Source organism: Bombina bombina, chromosome 3 (assembly GCF_027579735.1).
Source record: "Bombina bombina isolate aBomBom1 chromosome 3, aBomBom1.pri, whole genome shotgun sequence".
Lineage (NCBI taxonomy): Eukaryota > Metazoa > Chordata > Amphibia > Anura > Bombinatoridae > Bombina > Bombina bombina.
The window spans coordinates 292,867,124-292,891,501 of NC_069501.1; the positions used below are offsets into that span (position 1 = coordinate 292,867,124).

At 38.1% G+C, this 24,378-nt stretch overlaps 1 protein-coding gene across 2 annotated transcripts in view; it reads right to left on the reverse strand.

The window, feature by feature from the left end:
• ACOT9 (acyl-CoA thioesterase 9) overlaps positions 1-24,378 on the reverse strand; it is an 89,148-nt gene that overhangs the window by 50,125 nt on the left and 14,645 nt on the right. For both annotated transcript variants that reach the window (XM_053706363.1, XM_053706362.1), the window contains 5 exons: positions 19,435-19,480; positions 12,558-12,728; positions 7,777-7,814; positions 4,663-4,743; positions 4,487-4,590 (listed from right to left, as the gene is read on the reverse strand). In XM_053706363.1, the coding sequence (XP_053562338.1) occupies positions 4,487-4,590; positions 4,663-4,743; positions 7,777-7,814; positions 12,558-12,728; positions 19,435-19,480 (440 nt within the window). The remainder of the gene's footprint in view (positions 1-4,486; positions 4,591-4,662; positions 4,744-7,776; positions 7,815-12,557; positions 12,729-19,434; positions 19,481-24,378) is intronic.

Consider the following 24,378-nt stretch of genomic DNA (forward strand, 5'->3'; position numbering starts at 1 on the left):
GCAGTCCTCACCATATGTGGCTGGCATAAGGGGGTTAATCATTAAAAACAATGATTAGACCTTATCTTGTGGCAATGGGCATGAGTAGGGGAGGTTGGAGAAGGAAAGCAACCTACAGGCATGTCCTCACACTTCTGCTATTAATAATTAAGACAAATAATTGTGTGGGACAACAGGAGCCTTAATTAATACACACACAACATACACAGGCTTAGCTGTCAATCTATAGAGTAGTCTACAATATAATACCAGTGAGTGACATGTCTTATGAAATCAGTCAGAGGAGAACATATCATTTTGTGCTATGGTCAGTGATAAAGTATAAAAAAACTGCTTGTCCCTTTGCTTTATTTATTTATTCTTTTAATGAAGCATGTTTACTCTTAGCCTTTCAGTGTCTGCCTGGCATGTGAGGGAAAAAGTTCCTGCTGTTTGACTGGCACCTCCCAGTAACAATTTCTGCTGTCTGACTGGCACCTGAGGGTAACGGTTGCTGCTGTCTGCCTGTTACCTCAGGGTAACAGTTCCTGCTCTCTGGCTGTCATCTAAAGGTAACAGTTCCTGCTCTCTGGCTGTCATCTAAAGGTAACAGTTACTGCTGTCTGACTGTTACCTCAGGATAACAGTTCCTGCTGTCTGACTGGCACCTCCCAGTAACAATTTCTGCTGTCTCACTGGCATCTGAAGGTAACAGTTGCTGCTGTCTGCCTGTTACCTCAGGGTGAGAGTTCCTGCTGTCTGACTGGCATCTGAAGGCAACAATTGCTGCTGTCTGCCTGTTACCTCAGGGCTATCTGACTGGCAGGTTCTAAGGGCACCCTCATCCTCACACGGATGATAAATTACTTTAATACTTAGTTAATTTAAAGGACCATTAAACTTTGATTCCTTTGACAATGTTTTAATTCACAATCCTTAAAGTAGATAGCAGATAAATGCACTATTATGGAAATAAACGTACAATTACATTTTCTGTTCAGAGCACCCTAAGACATCCTGCGTAAATTTATTTGTGCTCGCTCGCTCCTGATTGCATGCGCTCTCCTTACTGTCTACAATATATGCACATTATCAATTGTTATTTATTAAAGTAAGAAACTGAATATGCATGCCCGAATGTTTGTTGTAGAAATGGAATGTAGCAATAATAATTTTTTACTTACTTATGTATTTACATTTTAAGTTTTTATTTTGATGCCTGTGATTTCCTGGTTCTCTACTATACTAAAGACAGTCTGTCAGGCACGCTGTAAGAAATGGTCATGTGCTCTTCATTACTCTAAGACGGAAGTTTGTGACGTGCAGCGTTAAGGGCATGTGCGCGCTTTTGTGCTCATCCACCATCCTGGCAGCCAGGTAGCTCTCCGTTATACAACATGCATAATGAGTATCATGGAGGGCTTGAAAATACTTAAAGGGACAGTCTACTTGAAAATGTTTATTGTTTAAAAAGATAGATAATCCCTTTATTACCCATTCCCCAGTTTTGCATAACCAAAACTTATACTATTTTTTTACCTTGTATCCAAGCCTCTGCTTACTGCCCCTTATCTCAGTTCTTTTGACAGACTCATAAATAACTTCACAGAAGTGAACACAATGTTATCTATATGACACACAAAATGTACTGAAATAAGAGATGGCCTTCAAGGGCTTAGAAATTAGTATATGAGTCTACCTAGGTTTAGCTTTCAACACTAGGTTTAGCTTTCAACAAAGAATACCAAAAGAACAAAGTAAATGTGATGATAAAAGTAAAATTAGAAAGTTGTTTAAAATTGTGTGCCCTATCTAACCCTATAAGGGTTAAAAAAAGTTGCACAAAATACATGTAAAACATAATAAAATAATAATATATTACATGCATATATACACTTTTTAATACAAATATATCATTTTAATATTAATAGTACACACACACATACACACATACACAGTACACACACAAAGAAAACGGCACTATAAAATAATATATACAAAATATTAATATCCAAATTAAAATGACTAACAATCAGCGAAAGAGTCTATAAAAGACACAAGGAATATAAATATATCTGTCTGTCAGTGAGATCAAACAATGTGGGGCTCACTTATCACTTGACACCATATATTATTATTGCAGGATCTCTTGTTTGAGCAAAATTTTAGAAATTTAAAAATGATTTAAAAATGTCAAGGTATCGATACAAGCAATAGGTGTATATAAAATATGTTGATTCAATAGGTCATAGGCAGGACAAATTAACGCCTAGATTTAGAGTTCTGCGTGAGCCGTCCAAACCAGCGTTAGGGGGTCCTAACGCTGGTTTTTACCGCCCGCTGGTATTTAGAGTCAGTCAGGAAAGGGTCTAACGCTCACTTTCCAGCCGCGACTTTTCCATACCGCAGATCCCCTTACGTCAATTGCGTATCCTATCTTTTCAATGGAATCTTTCTAACGCCGGTATTTAGAGTCTTGGCTGAAGTGAGCGTTAGAACTCTAACGACAAGACTCCAGCTGCAGAAAAAAGCCAGGAGTTAAGAGCTTTCTGGGCTAACGCCGGTTCATAAAGCTCTTAACTACTGTGCTCTAATGTACACTAACATCCATAAACTACCTATGTACCCCTAAACCGAGGTCCCCCCACATCGCCGTCACTCTAATAAAAAATTTTAACCCCTAATCTGCCGACCGCACACCGCCGCAACCTACATTATCCCTATGCACCCCTAATCTGCTGCCCCTAACATCGCCGACCCCCATATTATATTTATTACCCCCTAATCTGCCCCCCCCCAACGTCGCCGCTACCTTACTTACACTTATTAACCCATAATCTGCGACCGGACCTCGCCGCCACTATAATAAATGTATTAACCCCTAAACCGCCTCACTCCCGCCTCAAAAACCCTATAATAAATAGTATTAACCCCTAATCTGTCCTCCCTAACATCGCTGACACCTAACTTCAAGTATTAACCCCTAATCTGCCGACCGGACCTCGCCGCTACTATAATAAATGTATTAACCCCTAAAGCTAAGTCTAACCCTAACCCTCCCCTAAGTTAAATATAATTTAAATCTAACAAAATAAAATAAATCTTATTAAATAAATTAATCCTATTTAAAGCTAAATACTTACCTGTAAAAGAAACCCTAATATAGCTACAATATAACGAATAATTATATTGTAGCTATTTTAGGATTTATATTTATTTTACAGGCAACGTTGTATTTATTTTAACTAGGTACAATAGCTATTAAATAGTTAATAACTATTTAATAGCTACCTAGTTAAAATAAGTACAAAATCACCTGTAAAATAAATCCTAACCTAAGTTACAAATAAACCTAACACTACACTATCAATAAATTAATTAAATAAACTACCTACAATTATCTACAATTAAATCAACTAAACTAAATTACAAAAACAAACAAACACTAAATTACAAAAAATAAAAAAAAAAGATTACAAGAATTTTAAACTAATTACACCTACTCTAAACCCCTAAAAAAATAAAGCCCCCCAAAATAAAAATGCCCTACCCTATTCTAAAATAAAAAGTTTACAGCTCTTTTACCTTACCAGCCCTTAAAAAGGGCCTTTTGCGGGGCATGCCCCAAAGAATTCAGCTCTTTTGCCTGTAAAAAAACATACAATACCCCCCCCCAACATTACAACCCACCACCCACATACCCCTAATCTAACCCAAACCCCCCTTAAAAAACGTAATACTAAGCCCCTGAAGATCTCCCTACCTTATTATCTTCACCACGCCGGGTATCACTGATCCATCCAGAAGAGGCTTCGAAGTCTTCATCCTATCCGGCAAGAAGAGGTCCAGAAGAGGCTCCGAAGTCTTCATCCTATCCGGCAAGAAGAGGACATCCGGACCGGTAGACATGTTTATCCAGGCGGCGTCTTCTATCTTCATCCTTCCGGCGCGGAGCAGGACCATCTTGAAGCAGCCGACGCAGATCCATCCTCTTCTTCCGGCGACTCCCGACGAATGAAGGTTCCTTTAAGGGACGTCATCCAAGATGGCGTCCCTCGAATTCCGATTGGCTGATAGGATTCTATCAGCCAATCGGAATTAAGGTAGGAAAAATCTGATTGGCTGATTGAATCAGCCAATCAGATTCAAGTTCAATCAGATTGGCTGATTGGATCAGCCAATCAGATTGAGCTCACATTCTATTGGCTGATCGGAACAGCCAATAGAATGCGAGCTCAATCTGATTGGCTGATTGGATCAGCCAATCCGATTGAACTTGAATCTGATTGGCTGATTCAATCAGCCAATCAGATTTTTCCTACCTGTCATTTCATGTATATTGAGCATTTAATGTATATTGTCATGAAAAAACACGGAAATATTCCCCTTGCATGTAAAGCAGTTTTTATTAAAGTGCATCCCAATGCCTTGCAATAATCTGAGACATAAGTGAAATGATGCAGAGTGTTGCAGTTATATTCACAACTTGTTCTTGTATTTCACAAACCTGCAACATGTGCATTTTGACTTCCATGGATGTCTTCCCTACCCAGGAAACGTGCCCAGTAAGCTTGATATCACAGTCTGGATAAATAAGCTTTTTGCATAGATCTAAAAGGGATGGTACAAGCATTTAGATTCATATAGTATTCTAGGTGAGACTACAGATGTTAAGGAACTTACCTATCTTATCCACTAGAGCAGTGACTATTGATAGAGGAGTCTGGCCAGAGGCAGCTTTTGTGTGAGTATAGCAAATGAGCACTGCACAGAGAGAAATCATGTGACAAGATTTTAAAAAAGGCACTTATGAGTAGAGATGTAAAATTTCCGGAAATTTTGAAACCATGGAAAAAAAACTGTTCTTTTTCCATGTTTTTTTCCGGAAAAATGGAAAAAAAATGCAGTGTGGAGTCATTTTACAAATAGAAAGTCATTTTGTTACACTGGGAACATAAAATAAAGTCTATATAAAAAATATTATGCTTGATATAAAAAGTACAGCTCTTTCAGTAACTAAACTAAACGCTTTTTAAAACTTTATTATTTGGTACAAATTGAATAACAAGGTCTATATATGTTAAGAACATTTCAACTATACATGAGAACAGGTAACCAACCCCCTTTCCCTCAAAAGCAACAAAAAAAGCAAGAAACTATCAACATACAAAAAAAAATTGCAAATGAAAAAGGTAGTAACTGGCATTATTTGTGCGAGTAGAATATGGTCATTGGGGGGGGTGTAAGGACCACCTCAATATTTAAGCTCCATAGCGAGGTTTAACTTGAGAAAAGGGAACAGACACAACATATACATGCAATTTAATCTATCTCATTTTCTGAACTACTGCTATCATTTTCCGTTTCTTCTTCCTCTTGATATTTGTAATTTTTCTCATGGACTTCTAAAAACTTAAAGTGAATGTCAAGTTTGACGAATGTGTGCCCGGTTTTTAAAAATCCTATTAAAAACAGGGGCACTTTCATTCATTAAACTTTACATTTCACTCGTTTTGTTAATATACTTACCTTTTATTCTTGAAAGCCGCTTCAGCGCTTCCCCTGCCCGTCGCAAGTATCTTCATATGTCAAAAATGACGAATCCGGCTTCCTCCAATCACGGCTTGGCCTCAGGCAATGTTTGCTCCAGGGGGGTAAGCCGTGGTTGGAGGAAGCCGGATTCATTATTGCTGACGTATGAAGAGGCTTGCGACGGGCGGGGAAGCACTGGAACGGCTTTGAAAATTAAAAGGTAAGTATTTTAACAAAACGAGTGAAATGTAAAGTTTGATGAATGAAAGTGCCCCTGTATTTAATAGGATTCTTAAAAACCGGGCACACATTCGTCAAACTTGACATTCACTTTAAGGTTTGCATGGATTGAAACAAGCCTATAACTGCTGAAGAAAGTAAAGTGAAAGATTTTATTAAGAGCTTGATCTTGATCAGGTGTCATTTTATCTATAAATTAAAAGGTATTGTGTATTTTTGTGAGGCCAGTGGTTTGTAACACTTCCTTACTTAAAGGGACAGTATACACCAATTTTCATATAACTGCATGTAATAGACACTATTATAAAGAATAATATGCACAGATACTGATCTAAAAATCCAGTATACAACCTTTCAAAAATTACTTAGAAACTCCCAGTTTGGCTCTGTTAAAAAGGTAGCTGGAACACCCACTGCGTGTGGGAAAAAGCAGACACCCCCCTCCCCCTTCCTTTGCATATGAAGAGACCCTTTACACAAACAGAAGCAAGCTGGAGTAGTTATACGTCAGTATTCTCCTAAAATTTTGGGGCTTAGGAGTATGAAAATCAGCGCAATGTTATTTAGAAATAAGCAAAACTATACATTTAAAAAAAAAAACTGTATGGGCTATATAAATGGATCATCTACAAAACATTTATGCAAAGAAAAATCTAGTGTGTAATGTCCCTTTAAAGATGCTGCTAGTGAAGAAACACTTTGTGATGATACAGAAGCAGCAGAAAGAGAACTTTGGAGGGAAAAGCTACTTGCACTTCCATCATGGCCCTCATCAATTAATTCCATAAAGTATTTTCTAATGTCTTTAGGGCACATCTGGCATGCAGGGATGTGTTTGTCATCCTTGTAGCATTTGGAAAAACAAAATTTCTTCTCATAGTATTTGCAAATTGCAGCTTTGCTCTCAGCAGCAATTGCACTGTGGAAATGTTTCAGCTGAGAGAATTTGCAATGATTTGAGACTTCACATAAAGTCTCAGAAGCCTTGTGTTACATAGTTTGACTACCATGTCATAGACATATTATTTATCATTGTAAAAGAACATATTCCACGCTACATATTTATTTATTTTTTCCTGGGGAAAAAAAACCTGGAAAAAAACCTATTTTTCCGTATTCCGTTTTTTTTCAGGCCTTCCAATCTCTACTTATGAGTCAAGATTTAAAAAAAAAAAATTAAAAAAAAATTTGATCCACTAACTCAAAGGTGTCCCGCTCAGACATGATTAAAGGGACAGTAAACACCAGAATTTTTGTTGTTTAAAAAGGTAGATGATCCCTTTATTACCCATTCCCCAATTTTGCATAACCAACACAGTTATAATAATATACTTTTTACTTCTGTGATTACCTTGGATCTATGGCTCTGCAAACTTCCCCCTTATTTCAGATATTTTGACAGACTTGCATTTTTAGCCTATCAGTGCTTGCTCTTAGGAGCTTCACGTGCCTGAGCTCAATGTTATCTATATGAAACACATGAACTAATGCCCTCTAGTGGTGAAAAACTGTCAAAATGCTTTCAGATTAGGAGGTGGCCTTCAAGGTCTAAGAAATAAGCATATATACCTTCTAGATTTAGCTTTCAACTAAGAATACCAAGAGAACAAAGCAAAATTGGTAATAAAAGTAAATTGGAAAGTTGTTTAAAATTACATGCCCTATTTAAATCATGTAAGTTTTTTTTAACTTGACTGTCCCTTTAAGGGCCAGACGGTGGCTTGAAACACTAACTTTTTTGGGACCCTGATATGCAAATAAAATTGCTTTTATAAATTTAATTTGCATAATTCATGCTAAATAAAAAGTGTTGGCCCACTATCCTTGCCGGCTACAATTTGAGTACAAATGCTCAATCGCTGGTTCAGATGACTTTTCTGTGTTTACTGGTATCATGTTACTGCCCATTACTAATTTTACGTATAAATGTTATGGCTCTATGTCTGAATTATTATAAAGATAACCTTTTATTATATCTATAAAGCATAAATAAATGAAGTTGTGTGGTGTTATTTATAACGGTACCTCCTAAGCTGTCCAGGTCTTCAAGGATCCGACCAAACCTAAAAGAAATTGAAAATAAAACTTAAAAAAATATTGATAAAAGTAGCAGTGAAACTAAAGATGCCCTAGCGTGGTAAGCTTGATAGCGGTTCCTGTTTTGGGACTAACCGAAAATATTAAAAAGGTGTTAGTATGGTAACTCAGCTTTCCTTTGTAAAATCAGCATAATTGTCTATTATATTAAAACTAAATCTACTACATACATTCATAGGGGGCCTTTCCAAATATGTCTGCACTCACCATGAGCTATGGTAGCAAAGGGGGTAAAATTAGACCCCAAGACCTACTCATAATATGACAACGCAATAATCCTGAAAAGATGAGCGCAAGTTCTGGCTCTTACTGATAATTTATTTTGTTTTAGTTGTATATATCAGGTCTATTCTACCATATTTTTTATAAGCATTTAAAGCAAAATCGATGTTAATCAAATAAATAATTAATACAATTAATCCCATGTGTGTATATCTGCACTACAGCGTCTACCATATTTTTTAATAAAGATAATTCATTAATATAATGAAGCAAACTTTATGCTAATAAAATAAAGCATTTATACAATCCCATGGGTGTGTGTTTCTGCACTAATTTTTGATAGGAGGACTTCTAACACAGGAGTGTAACCTTTAAGGATACATTGTTGCGGTATACACAGGAAGAGGAAGCTGATATGTTTTGGGGATAAACTGAATAACATAATCTACAACTGGCTGTATCGAAACACATAAGGAAGCCGTTACAAGGGATCTCAGTGCTGATTCTAGTAATCGTTATTTAATATACTAGCAACAGAGTATGTGAAATTTGTTTTTAGTTATGACTTTCCCCTTTCAGCTGTTTGCCAAGAGGATGAGTTACAAACGCAAACATTTCTGATTTTGTTTTTGGAGCGTCCAATAGCACTAAGTGCTACGTTTTTTTCCTGTAACATTTACATTTACAACGGACAATCTGTGTGATTCATAGAGGCGAGCAGGTTGCCCTAAGAGCCTCTTTATATTTTATTTCTGCTTACGATCGTCTACAACTGCTCCAACCTCCATTGTATGTGTTAATGTATATGTACAGCATCTATGAGTGTGTGTTTTTTGGTGGTATTTGGGCAATATACTCTCACACAAATAAACCTGATATATATTTTCCAAACAGTTTTTGTGCAGCCTTTGTCATTCTTTAGCAGTTCTATATTCTGAACTGCTCTTCCTTTTTTTTATTATTGGTTCATAATTTTGACTGCAAGCACACTGGTTTCATTGGATTATATATGCTTTATTGGAGTGCCACATTCTGAGTTTTTTGCAATATTTGAAAATTACATTAGTTGTAATATTAGGATAAGATTTATAAATTGAGATCTGTAATGACTGCTAATGGAATAGAATACACCAAATACATAACATATAAAACACAGGATGATCAGTAAGTTTATAGATTTATTTATAGTCATGTTTTCAATGATGCAGTTTTTTTTCCTCATTTTAAATCTCTCTACTTTTTTTGTTGTACAATTAGGCCTAAAATGAAGATATATAATTTGTCGCAAATCATAGTAAGGTGCATTAAAATGTAAAGCAGGGGGGGGGCGTGTCCAAGTTGCGGCCATGTTAGGCTCAGAAGCTCTTATGGCAATGTAAGTAATCTACTGTTTATCCTGATTACTTTTATGCCATCCTTTGACATAGAATTGAATTTTAACTGTGGAGAGGTTTTGGATTCGGATGATATCTATATCACTGCTATCCCGTTACCAGAAGATCCAAACCTATTGAGACAGAAACTAGCGGCCTAAGACACCTTACTAACTTGCCCCCCGGCTTGACAATCAGCCGGGTAAAGCGGCATTAATTCTGCTGAGAATACAAGAATTTATCACACTGACTGAACTCCGTTGCCTTAGTACACTGAGAGGTGCGGATTGTGGAAAAACCAGAAAATACACGGCCCTACTAACTAATTATGGAGTCAGATGTCCTAGCCCTACTGAAAATGATTTCTCTTAAGATGGAGAAGCATTTTACCTCACTTACACAGAGTGTAAGAGCAGAGCGGGAAGGTGTTAAGAGACCCGTTGGAAAGGCGTGAGGGAGACCACAATGCTGAGGTAGATGAGCCTACAAGAGAATTACTTCCAGATACCGCAACTACTTACTTCATGACGCACGCAACCGAGGTGAAAGATGAGGGGTTGAACCCGAGTTCCCACGAGATGCGGCCGGTCAAGAGGGGACTTGGGATGGACTGTGTCCCGAAGTGTTTAGTGAAACTACTGATAGTTGTGGCATATATCCTCCTCAACCATGACTCGATTGCAGCGGCTCAATACATAAGATCCTGTGTGGAGCCCTCTGGCCTCTTGTCTGATGCCGAGACTGTGAGCTTTATTTTAGGTACCCTCATTCCCACTACAGTAGGTCCTTTTATACTACACCACCATCTGAAAGAGACTGGGGATTGCATATTGACAAACTCTCATTCGTTGTTTTTTATCTGGGGCATAGGATAGAGAAGCTGAATGATTCTAAAAGTTAAGTGGGAGAATAAGACCATATATCTTAAACTAACTTATCCCTTTTACTGATATACTGTAGTGAAAGTTTTTGCACTGTATGTTTTAATCTTCAGATAACGTGTATAGTTTACAGTTAGCTACCAGCAATTTCCAGTTTATATTTGTACATAGGTTTATTAGGGTAAACCAGTCTCCAGGAATATATTATAACTTAATGTATAATGGATATTATAGTTTTCTCAATGCAGGACATACCCACAAGGGGGTCAGCTTCTTTGTACACGATTATGCCATATGCTCTAACTCCCTATCTCTACATAGGTACTGTTATAGTGCTTAGGTTGACAGTGTCTGTTTCTTTCCTCAACTATTTTATTTACCGGACAATTTAGGTAGTGTTAGCACTGCATTCCTCCTCAGTCCTATAATACTAATCCTGAGCTATAGAGGAAAAAATACGCCTTTCCACCTCAGATAATTATGATCACGGGCTACGCCGCTCCAGTATTCCATTGACTCACTTCCAGTATCCTGAAAGATCAATGCCACATACCTTTAGGCTTTAATTCATTAAGTTAGGTAGTGTTGACTCTTCTCCTACATAACTGACTTCCCTTTCAACTAAACATGTTTTAAATTTTGTAAAATAATCATGCTCTAATTTACTGTGATCACCCCTTATTACTTAGGAAGAGGAAAGGATGTAAGTTATCTTGTATGGGCTCACTCGGTTAATTTGGATCTGTCTTTCCAACAACAGCTTTAAGTAGGAAAGGTTAAATTTACGCTACAGTGGAGTTCTCATTTTGAAAGTTATTGGTTTTATGTTCCCTATACTCTTCATACTAATATGATCTATGACAAACTTCTCCTTTAGTAAGTTTTACAAATGTTTGCAAGCTCAAAAGTGGTCTATTATCTGTGCGTAGTTTTTACCGGACTCTAGAGTAATGTGTTCACATTCCCAATTGTTTATTGCATTCATAAACAAATTATATTTTTGTCAGAGCTTCTGGAATAGTGGTCTAACTATGCACTACAAAGTTGTGCGACATTATCTCATTCTGTGACTACTTACTTATAGATATTGAAATGTTTAGATGCTTCACTTTTATTATAATATATATATATATATGACACAAGAGAGATCACCACAAAGGCTAACGTCTTATTCTTGTGTCACAAGTTTATCTAGGCCCAGAAGAGCTTATGAGCTACATATATCATTGCTAGTCTATATACTCACTGATTGTTTGCCATTACTTAGCCATTAAGCACCATATGCCAATATACTAATAGTTATAACTTGACCTTATCCCCCCCGTTTTCATGTGGAGCATTATCTTCAAGTCTTACAATTTCTCGTTAGATATCATCCTATTTGGTGAATTACTTATTTAGGAAGTTGAGTTTATATTTATATTCTTAGAAAATTAGGTATGCATATTAGGATTCTCATTAGGATTCTCATGGATAAGCTTGATTGAATGTATTAGGACTATTTTCAGAAATCCTACTTGTGTAAACAGATATGTTATCTACAAGATAATTTTTGTATTTTCTTTATGTCATTTTCTTAAGCATAAGGATGTGAAATGGAGATAATTTACATGCTATTATGTTTTGAATGTTGTAACGCTAAATACCTAAATAAAAAACTTCGATAAAAAAAAAAGGATGTAAAGCGGGCTTAGTAAAAAAAAAAAAAATAGTACTTATTTACTTCTCTTGGCATCCTTTATTGAAGAACATAGTCTCAGAATAATTAGTATTTAGTATTAAATGGCAGCTGTTTTGCAAAAATGTTTTGAACAATGTTATTGTGCAAACACTGCTGCCGCCTAGTCATCAAAATTGTATAATATATTTAATAACATTGTTGTAAAACTGCTGCCATCGAGTGCTCCAGTCACATGCATGCTATCTACCTATCTAGGTATGCTCTTCAACAAAAGAACCTAGAGGAAAAAATGTATTTAATAAAAAACTGGAAAGTCTAAAAATTTTACCCTGTAACTGAAAAATGAAAGAAAATGTTTGAATTTCGTGTTCCTTCAACATTGTTTTTGCATGCAACAATATTTGTATTTTTATACTGTTATATTAGTTGAATATTTTTACTCACCATAGGTTTATTACAACTCGAAAAAGTAATATTACTATTTAAAATGCCAATTGTTGCATTAAAATGATTGCATCACGTCATTAATTGATCATTTAGATCAGGAATTACCTCACATTGTTGTAAACATTTAGATATTTTTCCCGCAATTGAGGCTGACTACCAAGAGGTAACAAGACTTCAATGTAACTGTCTTTCATCCTTCTTGGAGGAAGATCTTCTTGCTTTTTAGCCAACAGGGACTGTAGAGATTTCCTTTCTTCCATAGCTTGTACATGGTCGCTGTCAAAAACAGAATTTATGTTTACCTGATAAATTACTTTCTCCAACGGTGTGTCCGGTCCACGGCGTCATCCTTACTTGTGGGATATTCTCTTCCCCAACAGGAAATGGCAAAGAGCCCAGCAAAGCTGGTCACATGATCCCTCCTAGGCTCCGCCTTCCCCAGTCATTCGACCGACGTAAAGGAGGAATATTTGCATAGGAGAAATCATATGGTACCGTGGTGACTGTAGTTAAAGAAAATAAATTATCAGACCTGATTAAAAAACCAAGGCGGGCCGTGGACCGGACACACCGTTGGAGAAAGTAATTTATCAGGTAAACATAAATTCTGTTTTCTCCAACATAGGTGTGTCCGGTCCACGGCGTCATCCTTACTTGTGGGAACCAATACCAAAGCTTTAGGACACGGATGAAGGGAGGGAGCAAATCAGGTCACCTAAATGGAAGGCACCACGGCTTGCAAAACCTTTCTCCCAAAAATAGCCTCAGAAGAAGCAAAAGTATCAAACTTGTAAAATTTGGTAAAAATGTGCAGTGAAGACCAAGTCGCTGCCTTACATATCTGATCAACAGAAGCCTCGTTCTTGAAGGCCCATGTGGAAGCCACAGCCCTAGTGGAATGAGCTGTGATTCTTTCAGGAGGCTGCCGTCCGGCAGTCTCATAAGCCAATCTGATGATGCTTTTAATCCAAAAAGAGAGAGAGGTAGAAGTTGCTTTTTGACCTCTCCTTTCACCAGAATAAACAACAAACAAGGAAGATGTTTGTCTAAAATCCTTTGTAGCATCTAAATAGAATTTTAGAGCGCGAACAACATCCAAATTGTGCAACAAACGTTCCTTCTTTGAAACTGGCGGACACAAAGAAGGCACGACTATCTCCTGGTTAATGTTTTTGTTAGAAACAACTTTCGGAAGAAAACCAGGTTTAGTACGTAAAACCACCTTATCTGCATGGAACACCAGATAAGGAGGAGAACACTGCAGAGCAGATAATTCTGAAACTCTTCTAGCAGAAGAAATTGCAACCAAAAACAAAACTTTCCAAGATAATAACTTAATATCAACGGAATGTAAGGGTTCAAACGGAACCCCCTGAAGAACTGAAAGAACTAAATTGAGACTCCAAGGAGGAGTCAAAGGTTTGTAAACAGGCTTGATTCTAACCAGAGCCTGAACAAAGGCTTGAACATCTGGCACAGCTGCCAGCTTTTTGTGAAGTAACACAGACAAGGCAGAAATCTGTCCCTTCAAGGAACTTGCAGATAATCCTTTCTCCAATCCTTCTTGAAGAAAGGATAGAATCTTAGGAATTTTTACCTTGTCCCAAGGGAATCCTTTAGATTCACACCAACAGATATATTTTTTCCATATTTTGTGGTAAATTTTTCTAGTTACAGGCTTTCTGGCCTGAACAAGAGTATCAATAACAGAATCTGAGAACCCTCGCTTTGATAAGATCAAGCGTTCAATCTCCAAGCAGTCAGTTGGAGTGAAACCAGATTCGGATGTTCGAACGGACCCTGAACAAGAAGGTCTCGTCTCAAAGGTAGCTTCCATGGTGGAGCCGATGACATATTCACCAGGTCTGCATACCAAGTCCTGCGTGGCCACGCAGGAGCTATCAAGATCACCGATGCCCTCTCCTGATTGATCCTGGCTACCAGCCTGGGGATGAGAGGAAACGGCGGGAATACATAAGGTGCTACTAGTGCATCTACTAGAGTCGCCTTGGGATCCCTGGATCTGGACCCGTAGCAAGGAACCTTGAAGTTCTGACGAGAGGCCATCAGATCCATGTCTGGAATGCCCCACAGTTGAGTAATGTGGGCAAAGATTTCCGGATGGAGTTCCCACTCCCCCGGATGTAATGTCTGATTGAAACCGTATGAACTTGGCCTTTGCTAGCTGAGGCCAAGCCTTGAGAGCATTGAATATCGCTCTCAGTTCCAGAATATTTATCGGTAGAAGAGATTCTTCCCGAGACCAAAGACCCTGAGCTTTCAGGGGTCCCCAGACCGCGCCCCAGCCCATCAGACTGGCGTCGGTCGTGACAATGACCCACTCTGGTCTGCGGAAGCTCATCCCCTGTGACAGGTTGTCCAGGGACAGCCACCAACGGAGTGAATCTCTGGTCCTCTGATTTACTTGTATCGTCGGAGACAAGTCTGTATAGTCCCCATTCCACTGACTGAGCATGCACAGTTGTAATGGTCTTAGATGAATGCGCGCAAAAGGAACTATGTCCATTGCCGCTACCATCAAACCTATTACTTCCATGCACTGCGCTATGGAAGGAAGAGGAACGGAATGAAGTATTTGACAAGAGTTTAGAAGTTTTGTTTTTCTGGCCTCTGTCAGAAAAATCCTCATTTCTAAGGAGTCTATTATTGTTCCCAAGAAGGGAACCCTCGTTGACGGAGATAGAGAACTCTTTTCTACGTTCACTTTCCATCCGTGAGATCTGAGAAAGGCCAGGACAATGTCCGTGTGAGCCTTTGCTAGAGGAAGGGACGATGCTTGAATCAGAATGTCGTCCAAGTAAGGTACTACTGCAATGCCCCTTGGTCTTAGCACCGCTAGAAGGGACCCTAGTACCTTTGTGAAAATCCTTGGAGCAGTGGCTAATCCGAACGGAAGTGCCACGAACTGGTAATGCTTGTCCAGGAATGCGAACCTTAGGAACCGATGATGTTCCCTGTGGATAGGAATATGTAGATACGCATCCTTTAAATCCACCGTGGTCATGAATTGACCTTCCTGGATGGAAGGAAGAATTGTTCGAATGGTTTCCATTTTGAACGATGGAACCTTGAGAAACTTGTTTAGGATCTTGAGATCTAAGATTGGTCTGAACGTTCCCTCTTTTTTGGGAACTACGAACAGATTGGAGTAGAACCCCATCCCTTGTTCTCCTAATGGAACAGGATGAATCACTCCCATTTTTAACAGGTCTTCTACACAATGTAAGAATGCCTGTTTTTTTATGTGGTCTGAAGACAATTGAGACCTGTGGAACCTCCCCCTTGGGGGAAGCCCTTTGAATTCCAGAAGATAACCTTGGGAGACTATTTCTAGCGCCCAAGGATCCAGAACATCTCTTGCCCAAGCCTGAGCGAAGAGAGAGAGTCTGCCCCCCACCAGATCCGGTCCCGGATCGGGGGCCAACATCTCATGCTGTCTTGGTAGCAGTGGCAGGTTTCTTGGCCTGCTTTCCCTTGTTCCAGCCTTGCATTGGTCTCCAGGCTGGCTTGGCTTGAGAAGTATTACCCTCTTGCTTAGAGGACGTAGCACTTGGGGCTGGTCCGTTTCTACGAAAGGGACGAAAATTAGGTTTATTTTTGGCCTTGAAAGACCTATCCTGAGGAAGGGCGTGGCCCTTGCCCCCAGTGATATCAGAGATAATTTCTTTCAAGTCAGGGCCAAACAGCGTTTTCCCCTTGAAAGGAATGTTAAGCAATTTGTTCTTGGAAGACGCATCCGCTGACCAAGATTTTAACCAAAGCGCTCTGCGCGCCACAATAGCAAACCCAGAATTTTTCGCCGCTAACCTAGCCAATTGCAAAGTGGCGTCTAGGGTGAAAGAATTAGCCAATTTGAGAGCACGGATCCTGTCCATAATCTCCTCATAAGAAGGAGAATTACTAGTGATCGCCTTTTCTAGCTCATCGAACCAGAAACACGCGGCTGTAGTGACAGGGACAATGCATGAAATTGGTTGTAGAAGGTAACCTTGCTGAACAAACATCTTTTTAAGCAAACCTTCTAATTTTTTATCCATAGGATCTTTGAAAGCACAACTATCTTCTATGGGTATAGTGGTGCGTTTGTTTAGAGTAGAAACCGCCCCCTCGACCTTGGGGACTGTCTGCCATAAGTCCTTTCTGGGGTCGACCATAGGAAACAATTTTTTAAATATGGGGGGAGGGACGAAAGGTATACCGGGCCTTTCCCATTCTTTATTTACAATGTCCGCCACCCGCTTGGGTATAGGAAAAGCTTCGGGGGGCCCCGGGACCTCTAGGAACTTGTCCATTTTACCTAGTTTCTCTGGGATGACCAAATTCTCACAATCATCCAGAGTGGATAACACCTCCTTAAGCAGAGCGCGGAGATGTTCCAACTTAAATTTAAATGTAATCACATCAGGTTCAGCTTGTTGAGAAATTTTCCCTGAATCTGAAATTTCTCCCTCAGACAAAACCTCCCTGGCCCCCTCAGACTGGTGTAGGGGCCCTTCAGAAACAATATCATCAGCGTCCTCATGCTCTTCAGTATTTTCTAAAAACAGAGCAGTCGCGCTTTCGCTGATAAGTGGGCATTTTCGCTAAAATGTTTTTGATAGAATTATCCATTACAGCCGTTAATTGTTGCATAGTAAGGAGTATTGGCGCGCTAGATGTACTAGGGGCCTCTTGTGTGGGCAAGACTGGTGTAGACGAAGGAGGGGATGATGCAGTACCATGCTTACTCCCCTCACTTGAGGAATCATCTTGGGCATCATTTTCTCTAAATTTTGTGTCACATAAATCACATCTATTTAAATGAGAAGGGACCTTGGCTTCCCCACATTCAGAACACAGTCTATCTGGCAGTTCAGACATGTTAAACAGGCATAAACTTGATAACAAAGTACAAAAAACGTTTTAAAATAAAACCGTTACTGTCACTTTAAATTTTAAACTGAACACACTTTATTACTGCAATTGCGAAAAAGTATGAAGGAATTGTTCAAAATTCACCAAAATTTCACCACAGTGTCTTAAAGCCTTAAAAGTATTGCACACCAAATTTGGAAGCTTTAACCCTTAAAATAACGGAACCGGAGCCGTTTTTATCTTTAACCCCTTTACAGTCCCTGGTATCTGCTTTGCTGAGACCCAACCAAGCCCAAAGGGGAATACGATACCAAATGACGCCTTCAGAAAGTCTTTTTTATGTATCAGAGCTCCTCACACATGCGACTGCATGTCATGCTTCTCAAAAACAAGTGCGCAATACCGGCGCGAAAATGAGGCTCTGCCTATGATTAGGGAAAGCCCCTAGAGAATAAGGTGTCTAAAACAGTGCCTGCCGATATTATTTTACAAAAATACCCATATTAAATGATTCCTCAAGGCTAAATATGTTATATATGAATCGATTTAGCCCAGAAAATGTCTACAGTCTTAACAAGCCCTTGTGAAGCCCTTATTTACTCTGTAATAAAAATGGCTTACCGGATCCCATAGGGAAAATGACAGCTTCCAGCATTACATCGTCTTGTTAGAATGTGTCATACCTCAAGCAGCAAAAGTCTGCTCACTGTTCCCCCAACTGAAGTTAATTCCTCTCAACAGTCCTGTGTGGAACAGCCATCGATTTTAGTAACGGTTGCTAAAATCATTTTCCTCTTACAAACAGAAATCTTCATCTCTTTTCTGTTTCAGAGTAAATAGTACATACCAGCACTATTTTAAAATAACAAACTCTTGATTGAATAATAAAAACTACAGTTAAACACTAAAAAACTCTAAGCCATCTCCGTGGAGATGTTGCCTGTACAACGGCAAAGAGAATGACTGGGGAAGGCGGAGCCTAGGAGGGATCATGTGACCAGCTTTGCTGGGCTCTTTGCCATTTCCTGTTGGGGAAGAGAATATCCCACAAGTAAGGATGACGCCGTGGACCGGACACACCTATGTTGGAGAAATAAAAAACACCATTACTTGCTACTTGTGTTATTGAATCCCAAAACACAAACTATATCAGACAACAATGATACAATAATTGCTGACAAGTTTATGATTTGTGTTCTAGATTTGTCTACATAATATTACATTCAAAAATAATTCATATAATAGAAAAGAAGGGAGAAAATGAACAATTCTAGTGAATAAACAATGGCTTGACAAATCCTGGAAGCCGTGGCCACTAGAATTCTCTTTTCTAGCTCTGTTTGGAATATTCTATATATACCTCTATACAAACAGATTTATCTGGGTCCTAAAAATGTGTGCTTGGCTCCTTAATATTATTGTACTATATGAAAAAATCATTTTCATCCCCTTGTATAAACTGTTGTTATTGTAAAGGTACAAAACATGGTTAATCATTCAAAAAGTGAATGAGACAAGTAGAAAAAAGTGCAACTCTGTTTCAATTTTAAAGAAAAGGGAACTTGTTTGATAAAGGACATCTTCAAGGTTTAGAAATAGGAGAAAAATACATTTTAAAAATAGTTACTTTCAACCAAAAATATTGTTGATTAGTTCTTAAAGAACCTTGCAGCACAAACACAGCACTAAGTAAGCCCTGGCCCCCTGTATCATGTGACAGGCATCAGCCAATCACAGACTAGTATACGTATACCCTGTGAGCTTGTGCACATGCTCAGTAGGAGCTTGTTCCCCAGAACGTGTGTATATATAAAGAGTGCAAAATTTTAAAATGGATGTAAATTGGAAAGTGTCTTAAAACTGCATGTTCTTTCTGAATCATAAAAGTTAATTTTGACTTGAGTGTCCCTTTAACTAACAGCCATGCTTGTGCTGTGACCTGAAATTAAATAAATACATACATAAGCATTATTTTGATAAATGCTGCATCTATAAAACACCATCAATACTTTGCAAGGTCTATTTTCAGTATTGGTGTAGCATTGTGTGCTACAATAACTGCCAGCTTCCTGAGCAATGTATAGGGAGTTAGCAAAAACAGCAATACCTCCAGTTTGTAGAAGCTCCCACAATTGCCCTCAATCTATCACGCACTGAAAAAAGAAACCCAGAGAAAAACAAAAGTTATTGCAAAGAGGAAAACATAAGAAACCGACAGAATGATCAGGAAAGGAAATACAGTTTACATAAACAGAGAAGTGCCACAGCTACAGAGCATGAATTAAACCGAGCAATAAAGATCTACTTAAAGGGACATGAAACACAAATTTGTTCTTTTATGGTTCAGACAGAGCTATTTTAAACCTCCTTCTAATTTACTTCTATTATCAAATTTTCTTTGTTCTCTAGGTATGTTTTGTTGAAAAAAAAGCTCAGGAGAGTCCACGTGTCTGAAGCACCATATGGCAGAAGTTTTGCAAGAATGTTATCCATTTGCAAGAGCACTAGATGCCAGCACTATTTCCTGCCATGTACTGCTTCAGAAACCTACCTAGGTATCACTTCAACAAAGAATACCATAGGAACAAAGCAAAATGTGATAACAGATATAAATTGTATGCTCTGTCATTTTGTGGTTTTATATCCCCTTAAAACTGACATGGAACCTACACTTTTCTTTCATTATTCAGATAGAGCATATAATTAAAAAAAAAAAATCCAGTATGCTTCTATTATCTAATTTACTTTGTTATTTTGGTTATTCTTTGTTGAAAATCAGGTAGGTAGGTTCAGGAGCGTGAACATGTCTGAATCAATAAATGGAAGCCGTTTTGCAAGGATTCTTTTAACAGTGTCACACATTTCAAGAGTACTAAATGGCAGCAGTGCTTGCTACCATGTAGTGCTTCAGACATGTGGGGCGAGATTACAAATACGGCGCAGGCTTCAGCGCAAGCGCTGCAACCCGCGCCGCCCATAATTTCACCTCGCACATCGGGGTATCCAATAAACCCCGCCAGCAGTTCATAAAGTGCCGTAAGTCGGATAAACTAGCCATGTCCAGAAATGAGCGTAAATACACATTTATGGAGTCGCTAGTGACTTACAGCACTTTAGAAACTGCCGGAGCCTAAGAAAAGTAAAAAAAACAAAAAAAAATATCCCGTAAAAGTCTAACATGCCTCCCAAAAACAAGCCCGATACTGTTTATCTTGGGGCAATGCCCTGCAAAAAGCCCTTTTAAGGGCTACTGGTAGTTTATTCTTAGATTAGGGGGTGTTTTTATTTTGGGGGGGCTTTTTTATTTTCATAGGGATTAGGTATGATTTTTTAAAATTTGATAATTTTGTTTTTTTATTTTCTGTAATCTTAGATTTTTTTATTTTATGTAATTGTAGCTTAAAGTGACAGTCTACACCAGAATTTTGACTAGACTGTCCCTTTAATTTATACTTTTTTTTTTTTAAACGTAGTGTTAGTTTTTTTATTTTAATAGTAACTTTAGTATTTTGTAATTTAGGTAATTTGGGTTCAGTTAGGGGGTATTAGGTTAGGGGGTGTTGGGTTAGGGGGCTTAGTATTTTTTTATTTATTTGCATTGTGGGCTTTGGTGGTTTAAGGGTTAATTATTTAATAGGTAGTTTGCGTTGTGGGTTAATGGCAGATTAGAGTTTAATAGTTTTATTAGGTAGTTTGCGATGTTGGGGTTGGCGGATATAGGGGTTAATACTTTATTTGTAGTTGCGGTGTGGGTTTGATGGCTGATATAGGGGTTAATATATTTTATTAGTTATTGCGGTGGGGGTTGTCGGTTGACAGGTAGCTAGATATTGCGCATGCGTTAGGTGTTAGTTTATTTTTGCAGGCAGTTTCAGGAGTTACGGTGCTCCCATACTCAGCACAAGGCCTGCTGCGGCTGCCTTAGTATGGCAAGGTGAAAAATGGAGTAAGATTTCTCCATTTTCGCTACGTAAGTCCTTGCGCTGAATATTGGACACTGATTTGCGACGCGGTCCCATGTTAGCTTATGGGAGTAAAATTTGCGGGCGACGGGTGAAATATAAGTGCGTAACTTGTATGCTACACGTATATGTAATACCAAAATTGCGTAAAAACCGGCGTAATGGGGCCCGTGTATGCTAACCTACCTGGGTATGCTCTTCACAAAGACTACCACAAGAATAAAGCAAAATTAATAACAGAAGTAAATTGGAAAGTAGTATGCTCTGTCTGAATCACAAAAGAAAATTGTTGGGTTTCCCCTTTCATGTCCCTTTAAATGAGATTCCAGCACAAAAGAGTGCAATTCCATTTTAAAAGGAGCATTTTGCAATATACTTGTATTTGTAAAAATCAATATTTCAGTGAGAGTTCTTGTTGTTCCTAAGCATCTAGATATGCTCTATGCACCAGCAATGCCAGAGATCTAGGTATGCTCCCCCGTGCATTGTAAAAAGCTTTCACTGAAACTTAGCTAATACTAGAAGCATTGTTTGGTAATATAAATGTTATTGCAAATATCCTTCTAAATGTCATTTTGAAAACACCATATATTTATTAACTTAGACCTTATATATAATATGTCCTTATAAAAAGAGGTATATTATTAAGAGCTAGGAAAACAATGATAGATATAAAAAAAAAACAAATAGCACATTTAAAGGTTGTAAAGCAAACAGTAAGAACTCAATCAGTTGTCTTCTGATATGCGTACGTTTCCCCAGACTTAAAAGTGCTTTTTAAGATGAAGAGTATAAGTATTATCTAGGGATGCACCGAAATGGCATTATCGGTCATTTTGGTTTTCGGGTTTTTTTTGCCTGTTATTTTCTGTAAAATTATTGTGTAGCATATTTCAAATGTGATGCTAGCCTACAGCTGCTGTTTGAGCTCATTACTTGACCTACTGTTTTGCACATAATAAAAGTTTTCTAGGACTATACTGGATAACTGGTAAAAATAAATATATATTAAATCTAATTCTGTCAGATGTGTTACTTCCAATAAAAGTGTGGTTATTTTATTGGCTTGTAGTTTTTCAATTTAGATTCTTTTAAATTCATGAAATTAATTAAAAAGTCTAATAGTAATACAATTAATTAAAAAAAAAAAACTTCGAAAAAAATTTGAAGAAAAAAAAGAAGAAGTAATTTTCGGTTTTGGTTTTCGGCAAAGGGCATCCTCAGTTTTCGGTTTTGGTTTCGGTCCAGAATTTGCATTTCGGTGCATCACTAGTATTATCAAATGAGCAGAGCAGGTAAAGACACCTGCACAGGTGACCAAGATAGAAAAAAAGCCCACAACACTAGGAACCTGAACCAATACTAACGCATGTTGCAAAGCCCCCATGCAACCAGGCGCAACAGACATGCTGTCTATAGTGTTGCCACGGGGTCCAAAGAAAACAAAATACAACGTTTCAGGCCCTTGGTAGGCCCTTAGTCATGTATATATGACTGAGGGCCTAGCAAGGGCCTGAAATGCTGTATTTTGTTTTCTTTGGACCCTGTGTAACAAATAAAGGTCTTTTTTGCCAAGTTGGAGGCTGGAATAATTGTGTTTTTGTCTGGATGAGAGGACCTGGCAAGTCTGGTATTCCATGGCCCAAACAAAGAAAAGGTGTGCGGTTTCCCATTTTGTATGAAGCTATAGTGTTGCCACCTCAGCCATGTTTTCCTGGACACTTGCAAGCTACACCTGCTGCAGGGTGTGCAGAGGGCAACATGCATTGCGCACCTAAACATCACACAAATAGTGACCTGCATACCCTGAAGCATGTGTAACTCATAAGTGTCCAGGAAAACATGGCCTGGGTGGCAACCCTAGCTGTAATTTTCCTAATTGTTGAGTTTTTAATTTTATTTATTTTTTACAGTAGAGGCTTTTCTTCATAGAAAATCTAGGGATATGCTCATCTACATATTAACCAAAATAACTATCCTGTAGGTAAATTGTCAATTTAATTTGTGTATGCTTATAAATATTATTTTTTCATGAAAAAGCCTTTGGATAAAACAACACTACACTACAGAAATCATAAGTATTATTATTATCGGTTATTTGTAGAGCGCCAACAGATTCTGCAGCGCTATAAACATAGGCAGTATACAAGGTAGTAATTACAGGGATGAAATGGGTAGTATTATGCTACTATACCATCATTTGACATATTCCTTAAAATCACTTCATATTTTTATTTCTACAAAATTGAAAGAAATTATCCTTCTCTGTAAATTAGAATGATTGGTTGTGCCTGTGCAATTGTATCTTGATTATTTTACTTGCAGTGAAAACCAGGTGAGCAAGCATATTAGACAATCACTTCTATAAATTAAAAAGGAGAACATAATTTGTTTTTGTTAATTTTATCACTTTACCATAGATTTATGGGCTTAGACTCACAAGAGCTAAATCCCCAGGAAGAGAAAGATCTTGAATTCCTGTATTAAATGGAGAGATATTACGATATTAAATTTTGAAGGCGCCTTAGTAGGGGCCATACGTGGTGGCATAATGGCTAGAATGGGAGGTGACACCACTGTAACAATGCAAGGCAAATAGTACAGGTCAGCAAGAACAACTGGAAGCATCTCACTATGTTTTGTAGTGTTAAACCAATGTATGTCTTCGGGATACTGCCACATTAATTTAAATACTGCCTTTATTGAACTTGTTTAGTGGCGTAAGCTGCTAAGTATCTATTATCTTTATTTATAAATTCAGTCTAAAGGACTGAGAAAAGGGATACTATTAACAGCACTCAATTATTCCTTATGTGTTATGCGTGGTTTGTATATTAAAACAGAAACTTTATAAGGTTAAATAAAAATGGGTTCAAAAGATAAAAACATTCAAGTCCTCATTTATGGCGTATTATACAAATATTATATTTGGCTTTTGCCAGTCAGTCTGGTGTGACCTCTCTGCCTAACAGAATCAAGTAATATAACGCTTATAAGGCTGGCTGTACAATAATTGGTAAAACCATAAATATCTCTCACCTATTGTTTTTTATAACAGATGGGTGTTAGATGATTTGCCATTGTTTGAT